The 9,560-nt window shown below is 59.1% G+C and overlaps 1 protein-coding gene across 1 annotated transcript in view; it reads left to right on the plus strand.

Moving 5' to 3' along the window:
• LOC123381519 (lysine-specific demethylase 6B-like) overlaps window positions 1-2,375 on the plus strand; it is a 7,278-nt gene extending 4,903 nt beyond the window's left edge. The window contains exon 3 of the mRNA XM_045042733.1: window positions 1-2,375. This exon is cut by the window's left edge and continues 58 nt beyond it. Coding sequence (XP_044898668.1) covers window positions 1-249 — 249 coding nt within the window. The 3' untranslated portion in view covers window positions 250-2,375.
• Window positions 2,376-9,560: the final 7,185 nt, after the last annotated feature.

A 9,560-nucleotide genomic window follows, 5' to 3' on the forward strand; every position in this document is an offset into this window, starting at 1 on the left:
ATCCTTCACCCCTCGGCTGCACCACCGTGGGGGCCGAGCGTGCCGAGTGAAAATGAGCCCTCCTTCCCTCTCCTGGCTCTCGGCCACCCGCAGTCATTTCTGGAGCGACGCCCAGCTCCCCAGCCCTCCGTGTCGCCTGGCCCAGAGCTTTCAGAAGCCCCCGGAAAAGGGGAGCGGGCGGGGGGGGGGGGGGCTGCGCAGAAGCTGGAGTGTAGACTGCAGACACTCTCACTCAGAGTTGTGATGTGATGGGCGGGGCTCCCGGAGACGGTGCCTTTTGCGCAGGAACCTCGACATCAGCCTGTCCGGCTTCGTGGAGCACCTGTGGTGCCAGCCAGGCGCGAGGACACCCTTGGGGGCGAGGACACCCTCGGACGCGAGGCCGCCACTGTGCTAAGCAGCTCCCGACATGCGCTTGTGGTCCGCGGGGGGGCGACACAGACACGGACCCTTCCCCAGTTCCCACGGGGGTCTCCGAGACTGTCCCCGGACCCTCAGGGCTGAGCGTCCAGTCAGAGGGGAAGCGGACAGCCAGGGTCAACGCCGCACGTGCCGAGGGTCCCGAGCCAGCTTCCTCCACGCAGAAGGAGATGGGGTTCTTTCAGGCTGTTTGAGGCTCATCTCCACGGACGGACACCTTGCTTGTCCCCACTCGGCTCTGGCCACGCAGGGTGGCTGCGACGCGTGCTTCTACATCGAGGTGGCTTCTCGGCAGAGCCCCACCCCTGCCTGGGCCTCCACCGGCAGCCACACACCCAGGAGGGGCCAGCTGCACCCCCACCTGCCAGGGCACTGGCACCTGCCAGCCTTGATTCCTTCTAGACTCAGAGGCCAGCCGTGCTCTCTCCCAGACGCTGGATTCCAGGATCGGAACGACAGGATCAAAATCCCAATCCCGACAGTTTAGCAACGGTGTGCGCCCGGACACTAAGGCGGGCTGTCGGTTTTTTGTCTGGAAGAAGGAGATGCTACCTCGGACTTTGCGGTGAGACGCGGCCAGGGAAGGCAGGTGCTGTGCCCGGCGCGGCCAGCAAGAGTCGCGGTCGGTAGCATCGTTTTTAGTTTTGTGTTTTTCATTGTGTGTCTCTCCAGCAGGCCCGCTGAGCACGCGGGATTCCCGGAGCCACCACCGTGGCCTTCCAGAACTCCCCGTGGCTTTGGTCTCTGCCCCACGGCGGGGGCGGGAACTGTCCCTCTGGGAGGTGCCTCAGGCGGTGTTTTGACCTCTGGCCCAGCCTGTTTGCCTGGGTCAAGGCGGTGCCCCAGCGGCGGCTCAACCCGGGCGGTGGGGACCGCCAAGCGAGAGCCAGGGCGGGGTGGGGGCCTGGGGACGGCAGAGCCACAGGCACCGTGCTAGACCCTCCAGAAACTCCCGGGGAAAGCGAGACCCAGGCCAGCCCCTCTGGCCGCCACGGGGTGGGGGTGAGGGGTGCACACGGGCTCCCAAATGGCTCTAATTCCAGAGGAATTCATGTGGTTTGTGGCAGAGGGACGAGCCCAGTGCCCCGGAGAGAGGACCCTCTCCCGTCCCCGCCGAGCCAGGAGGGGCTGGCCAGCCTCCCGCACTGCTCGTCGCCCACTGAAGACGGCTGTGGAATCTGGGGCGAGCCGGGGCCCCAGTCGCCAGGTGGCAGGGGAAGTGAAGGCCTGGCCTACAAGATGGCCCGAGCCCACCCCGCCCCACCTGACCGGTATTCACACGCCAGGCACCTGCAGCCCGTGCCTCAGCCCAGGGGAGGCACAGCCCCCGAGCGCCCCACGTCCACCCTCCTAGGCTCTCAGACCGACAGGGACCCTGTCCTCTCGTCTTGACCCGTCCAGCCAGACACAGGGCCTGCGTGGGTCCTGCCCCGGAGGCTGCTCTCCGCTCTGAGTCCACGTGGGATTCCACAGCAAGAAAGTCGAGGCATCTGCTCAGCTACACCCACACCCCGCAGAAAAGCCTCAGCCTCTGTCGTGGACCCACGGGACGAAAAGCCCTTCGAAGGCATGGACCACACTCGTCCTCTTCCCTCAGGAGACATCTGACAGAGCAACCCTCCACTCTCCTCCAGGAAAGCCGGTCCCCCAGGGGAGCGCTCTCTCACATTGGTCAGAACTGCAAACTCACCGGGCTTTCTCTTCTTGCCGTGGCTGCTAGGAAGCTCGGGCTCACGTTAACTGACGCGCAACACATTCTCGGGTTCCCGAGGTGATGCTCTTTCCCCTCCCTTCTAGATTATCCCTGAGCCTTTTCTTTCATTTCTGTGTTTAAGTTCTGTTTCAGTATTTTTTTCTAGAAGATTTCCAACTCAGGCACAGAAAATGTCTAATTGTGAACCGTAGCCAGCCACCTGACCCCGTATAATACATAAATATAATAACACACAGACGCGCGCAGGCCTCAGAGCCCTCCCCACAGCCCTCTCTCCTGGACGCACCACACCCTAAAGGCTCAACGTGCACACGCTGGCGTGTGAACAGGCCCGCGGTGCTCGTGCCCAGGGCCACGCAGCGCAGTCAAGAAGACCGGCGGGAGGGAGGGAGGGAGGGAAGGGCAGAGCTCCTGCTGAGTGGCTTCTCCAGGACTGGAGGACGCTCCAGGGCAGGGGACAGGTGGGGTGGGACAGGGAAGCACTGGGGCGAGCTGGGATCCAGAGAGGGAAGAGAGAGACAGCACTGCCCTCTGTTATAACAGCCCCTCCGTGTCTGCGGACGCGGGCGGGTTAGGGCCCCTCACCCAGGGAAGCGGCGGCCGCCCCTGTTCCGTCTACAGAGGACGAAACTGAGGCCCAGGCAGTCCTTTAACAGACTGGTGGGCCCCCCAGAAGGCAGGACCTCCTCCCAGGTGCCCCAGCCCCACTGCGTCGCTCCCCGTCCAGCACACCTTGTAAGTATTAACGCATGTCCTCTCGTCCCCTGGGAGGCTGGCCACCCTGCTCTCAATGCACACGTCCTCTGCACGCGGCCGGGGCTGGGGCCTGGCAGACAGAGGCCCGGGGCCTGCTTTGCCCTGAGAACGTGCAGACTTAAGGGGTCTCCTCCCGGCCCCCGGTTGTGCACCTGGAAGACAGGAGTTAGTGACTGTTGCTCTCAGAGAGGAGAGAGGAGGCACAGAAACGGCCCAGGGGCATGGCCTGTGGCAGGTGCTATCACTTCCCTGCCCCTGGGCTCCCACCCTGCGGACTCCGACCCCCACGAAGGGAGGCCGAGCCAGACGCCTCACTCCGGGAACCGTGAGGGACCCACACCGGCCGTTCCCTCCCTTTCCCTCCATACTCACGGCTCATTGAAGGGCCGGGGCCTGCCCTTCACCCCACGGGCAAACCCCGCACCGGGAGACACCGGTGCTGTGGGACCGGCCCGACCCCGCGCCCCTCACGGCACCCCGACCCAAGCCACCGAGGTCACAGGCTCCCCTGCCCACAACCTGTGCGGCTGAAGAGCCCGCTCACGTGGGGACCGTGACGGGGAGCCAGACCTTGGCAAGTTCCCACCAAGGACGGAGGGGCCTCAGGCGTCCGGCCACACAGCCCGCACATCCTACGTGCCCCGAGAAAGCTGCCCGCGCGGCACTGTGGAGCCCCCTCGGCTAAGCCTCAAAAACAATCCATCCCCACTGCAGAGGGCAATAAGGAAAGGATAATCAGTGTTAATATTACTTATTGTTATTGATTTCAGCTTTAAAGAATTGATTTCCAGTCTGGGCCCCTTTAATGAGGTTCTTTGCAGAAGACGCATGGACGTGGCCGCCACCGTTTGTGGGGGCTGCCATCCCCCCTCGCCAGGCGGGGGCTGCAAACCCCACACCCTCGCCGAGGGGAAAGCGGGGACACTGGGAAAGTGACACGTCCCTGCTCTGTCCTCCACCAGGTGCCAACATCAGGACCTGGGAGGACCCTGGCTCGTCCAGGGACCACCTGCCCTTTCTCCGCACTCACCCCCCTCGGGACCGTCCGTAAGATTTGTGGAGGCTGACGGCCCTGAAAATGAACCTTGCTTCCTGGGCCCTCTGCTGAGCTCTCCCCGGCCAGACGCCCTCCCCCGCCCACCCAGACCCTCTGGTGTGCACCACCCCCTCCCCACCCCGTTTCTTCTGGAATCTTCAGGGACCGTGGAGGCGCTCTCCAGCCTCCCAGGGCTCCTGGGCTCCTGCCCCCCACAGCCCCACCGAGCACCCACGGAGAAGCCTGGGTCTCTCTCGACGTTACCCACAGGCACGTGCTCCGAACCCGGCTACGGCACACACGGGTTTGTTGAGTGAATGCAGGACCACAAGCGCTCCTGAGCACCTGCTACGTGCCCAGTCATAGGATCCTAGAACGTCAGATTTTAAAAAAACTTTTTTTTACAGAGACAGAGCCCAGTGGGGGAGGGGCAGAGAGAGAAGAGAGAGAGGGAGACACGGAACCCGAAGCAGGCTCCAGGCTCCGAGCCGTCGGCACAGAAGCCCGACGCGGGGCTCAAACTCCCAAACCGTGAGACGGTGCCCTGAGCCAAAGTCAGACGCTTAACCGACGGAGCCACCCAGGCGCCCCTAGAACGTCCGATTTAGAGGACAATGTGACAATTTAGAGACAAGTTCGAGATGGGGAGATGGAACCAGGAGGGGAAGGGGCTTCCCCGAAGCCACTTGTCCCCTCACTGGCGCTCTCCAGGCAGACCACTCTGTTCTGCCAGAGGCAGGGGCAGGAGCGAGACCGAGAGACGTCTTCACGTGGGATCTTTTTATCTACGAGCAAAGCTCTCCCTCCCAGCCGCATGCCCGCTCTCCCCCAGGCTGGCCTCCTGGGAGGGATGAGGAGCTCTCTCTCTCCCTCCCTCCCTCCCTCTCTCTCTCTCTCTCTCCCCCCCTCTCCCCAGCATCAACTGCTCGAGGTTCAGGAAAAGCCAAGAACTCAGATTTCTGGTTGTCTCCAAAGAACTATTTCTTGCAAGTGATGTAACACCAGGAACCACTCCCTCCAGGATTCGCTTACTTGCTCAAGTGTTTACCGGGCACCGGCACCAGGAATAGCCAACAAAGGCCAAGATGCTAAACCGGACGAACCCAGGCATACAGGAAGAAGAGCACAGCCCTGAGCAGGTGTAGAGCAGGGCGGGCGCCTTCGAGCCCCGCAGAGGCGCAGTGAAGCGGGCCGTTCGTGTACGTGCTGCCCCGGTGCGCGTAGGTCCCCCCGGGGTGCAGGTTCCAGGAACCACTCTGGGGGGCGAGGTCCCGGGGGGTGCCGGGCTCCCAGCCCACCCCAAGCCCGCCCTCGGCCCTGGCGATGCCCTCGTCTCTGTGACCACCAGGCCCGTGAGAATCTGGCGGAACCCCCCGAGTCCCCTCGGAAGTTGTGGGCGATGTCGGGGGCTGGGGACCCTGCAGCCCTCCCGCTGCCCTCCAGGGGGTTCGGGCACAGGCGGGCGCCCCTCCTGCGTGCCCCCGGCATGGCCTGCGGAAGTTTCCAGAGATTCTCGAGTTGCAGCGCTGGAGGCAAAGCTGGAATCCGCCCCGGCTGATTTCAAAGCTCAGGTCCTTCCCCAGCGAGGCCAAGACCGCATCCCCCTGGCCAGGCCCCCAGAGACGGTGCTGGGCCTGGCGGGGGGGGGGGGGGGGGGTTGGTGCTGGACATTTAAGGGGCTCCCGGCATGCCGTGTAGGTGTTCTCCAGACACTGAGCAGACAGCTTCCCCTTCGCCCCGGCAATGTCCGGTGACACCCCATCCACCAGACCCCCTCCTCCACCCCTGTGCCCTCCTTCCGGTTTCCAAGCCCACTCCGTGAGCTGTCTCAGAATCGACCCCAGGGGAGATAAAGAGGCCCAGGGACAGTTACCAGCCTGCCCGAGGTGGGACACCTCAGTGCTGTTGTGCGTGGGTCTCCGAGGTGACAGGGACCGTCCCCTTCCCGCCACGGCTGAGCCACAAAGACAGAGTAAGCTCCCTCCACTCCCCAACCCCCCTGCGTTTCACCGAATGCACCGTCCCCGCCCAGGACCGGGGTGGGGGGTGCAGCCAGACGTCCTCCCCTGCACCTCGGGCCTCGGAACCTCGCCTCCCGAGTGGCCAAGGAACTCTGCCCTGACTCAGTTAGCGGCAGGCCGGCGGGACCAGCTGCTGTCCTCCGCGGGCACCCACCCTGACCGGGCCCACATGCTCCCGCCAACCTGGGGGTGTGGAGAGCGGGGCTGACTGCTGGTGAGGCCGGGGACCCCGGGGGAGCAGCTGGTGATAAAATGGGCCTCCTTATAATTATTATCTCGGTTCCTCCCCAAAAGCTACACAGGGCAAAATGACTCTAAATATTGTGTTAGCCTATTACCAGCCTATAAATTAATCGCTCACGGCACACAGAGGCATCGTGACGGGTGGCGGGGAGAGTGATTCCGCACGAGGCGGGAAAGTCCCCCGAAGAGGCATATTTTACACTTAAATTATAATTAAATTCGGAGAAATCCCCTCCACCCAGCGCACAGATAGAATCCGCGTCAGCCTCCCTGAGAAGCTGCGACTCTAAACAGTGTACTTCTTTGCCGTGGGAAGAGACTGAGTCCCTAGCCCTCTGGGGTCTGCACATCAGTTACAGGCTTAGAACAAATGCGGGACGAGGCCCCTGCAGAAACTCCCCGGAGCCAGTCGCGGTTATTAACCCTGAAGGTCCAGCACCCAGCCCGCCGCCCGCAGGGGGAGAGCACGGCGGTCCTGCCGGGCGCTGGGCCTGGGAGCCAAGCGCTGGGCACTTCTGGGGTCAGGACCAGCGAGGGTCTGCGAGCAGCAGGTAGAAGGCCCAGCGGGCAGGTGCGGCAAGGGGTCTGGCAGCCCGCCCCCGACCCGGAGCAGGCAGGACTCCACCCAGGAAGGTCCACGGACATGCCCGGCCCAGCCGAGAGCCCAGAACGTCCCACCAGGGTCAGCCCGGCGCCTCACAGCTCTCCTCGTGATGGTTTTTGCTGCCTCCCCCAAAATGTGCCAGTGACCCATTTGAGAGCAGGGAGCAGAAGACAGTGCATCATTTCTTCCCCCCTTCAGACCCCGGGCGTCGCGGCCGGTTTCAAGCCCAGACGGTGACACGTGCTGCCTCGGTCCTCTGTCACGATTCTAGATTCCTCCCTCCTAAGCCAGACCCTCTGCTGGTCTGGGAGGCTCCCCTGTGGGCTGAGCCGGCCCCCCATCCCTGACGGTCCTGAGCCCCTGCTCAGGCTGTGGCTGTGGGTTGGTAGGCTTACTGAGAACTGGGCAGAGAGACACCAACAGACGCCTCCAGCGGATAATCCAGGGGCCGGAGGTGCCCCCTGCTAGAATGTTGCGGCAGCCCTGCTGTCTCCTGATGCTCCGGGCCGACTACCCCTGCCAAGGTGGCCTCGGGACCAAAAGTAGCCTCAAGCCGCCGGCTGACAGGCGCGAGTTCACGTTTAATGGGGTTCTCACGGTGTCCCCTGGGGGAAGTGTCCCCTTCTGGAAGGCAGGACCTCTGGACCACAGAGCCCGGAGTCGTGGGATGGAGAATACAAGTTTCCCGAGCGGGCCACCCGGCGTGATGGTGAGCGGGACCGCTCCTACAGGATTCTGACCCCCACCCCCCGTCCCCAGCAGAGCATCCGACGCCCGAGAGAATGGCACCACATGGTCCCTGGTGGCATCTCCAAGCCAGCGTGCTGGCACCACCTTCACAAGGCTGCTCGGTGCAGCAGCTACAGCACGTGACACGATTACGGATGCCCACCGCCACCCCTCCTCTGCGGTCATGTTCTCCCGTTTCTAGTCTCGCACAGTGGCAGGCCAGGCTATGGATCTGAGGTTTGCTTTCTTTTCGGAGGCGCGCACTGACCGCCATAAATCCTGCCCCGAGCGCCCCACTCATTGTACCCCTCGTCCTGGGTCTTCATCCTCCTCAAACCTTCTAGTGTCCCTTGTGTCCCTTGTGTTTTGACCCACTGGTTCCGTCACAGCGTGGTGTTAAGTTCCCGTATTTGAATTTCCAGATTCCCTCTAAATTAGAATGAATTTCCAATTTCATTAGCTTGTGGTCAGAGAACATATTTTGTATGATTTAATGTTTTAAAAAAAATTTAATGTTTATTTTTGAGAGGGAGAGACAGCAAGAGTGAGGGAGGGCGGAGAGAGGGAGACACAGAATCCAAAGTAGGTTCCAGGCTCTGAGCTGTCAGCACAGAGCCCTGCACAGGCCTCAAACCCACGAATCGCAAGATCGTGAACTGAGCCGAAGTCGGACGCTTAACCAACTGAGGCACCCAGGCAACCCCGATTTCAATCTTTTTAAATGTGCTGAGACTTGTTTTATGCTGTAACATATGGTCTATGCCAGAGAATGTTCCACAAGTACCGCAGAAGAATGTGTGTTCTGCTGCTGCTGGATGGAATGTTCTATAGATATCTGTTCCATCTCATTGGTAGTTTTGCTTGAAGTTTTAGGTTTCCTTACTCATTTTCTGTCTGTCATATCCATTACTGAAATGGGACATTAAAGTCACCAACCATTAGAGTTGAATTATCTAGATCTTCTTTCAAGTCTGTCATTTTTTTTTTTTTTTTTGCTTCATGTATTTTCAGGCTCTATTGTTAGTTGCATATGTGTTTATAATTGTTAGATCTTCTTGATGGATTGGCCCTTTTAGCATTATAATCTCCTTCTTGGTCTCTAATAACACTATTTCTACTAAAGTCTATTTTGTCTGATGTTAGTAGAGCCACGCCAGCTCTCTTCTGAGTACAATTTGCATGCAATAACATTTTCCATTCTTTTACTTTCAACCTAGTGTGTCTTTGGATCTAAAGTAAGTCTACTATAGGGGCGCTGTACTGGCTGACCCAGTCGGTAGAGTGTGTGACTCTTGATCTCAGAATTGTGAGTTTAAGCCCCATATCGGGTGTGGAGATTACTTAAAAATAAAATCTTAAAGAAAATAAGATAAACTGAGTCTATTGTAAACAGCATATCACCGGGTCAAGCTGTTTTATCTAACCTGGTAATTTCTGGCTTTTAATTAAAGAGTTTAATCTATTTACACTTACTATATTTATAAGAAAGAACTTCCATCATTTTGCTATTTATTTTGTGTAGATCTTTTTTCCTCTTCTGTCCCTCCATTACTGCCTACTTTTGTATCAAATAGGTATTTTCTAGTGCACCATTTTAATACCATTGTAATTTCCTTTACCATATTTTTTTTTTCGTTATTTTCTTGCAGTTGCAATTGGAACTAACATCTTAATTCATAACAATGTAGTTCAGATTAATATCAATTTAGTTCATTTAAAAAAAATGTTTTTAATGTTTATTTATTTTTGAGAGAGAGAGAGAGAGACGGAGTGCAAGTGGAGACACAGAATCGGAAGCAGGCTCAAGGCTGTGAGCCATCAGCACAGAGCCCAAGTCGGGGCTCAAACTAACAAGCTATGAGATCACAACCTGAGCCAAAGTCCAAGGCTCCACTCACTGAGCCAGCCGGGCACTCCTGACGTGGACTTTATTTTTTTTTTTTAATGTTTATTTATTTTTGAGAGAGAGAGAGAGAGACACAGAGTACAAGTGGGGGAGGGGCAGAGTAGAGAGGGAGACACGGAATCCGAAGCAGG

Source organism: Felis catus, chromosome D4 (genome assembly GCF_018350175.1).
Source record: "Felis catus isolate Fca126 chromosome D4, F.catus_Fca126_mat1.0, whole genome shotgun sequence".
Taxonomy (NCBI): domain Eukaryota; kingdom Metazoa; phylum Chordata; class Mammalia; order Carnivora; family Felidae; genus Felis; species Felis catus.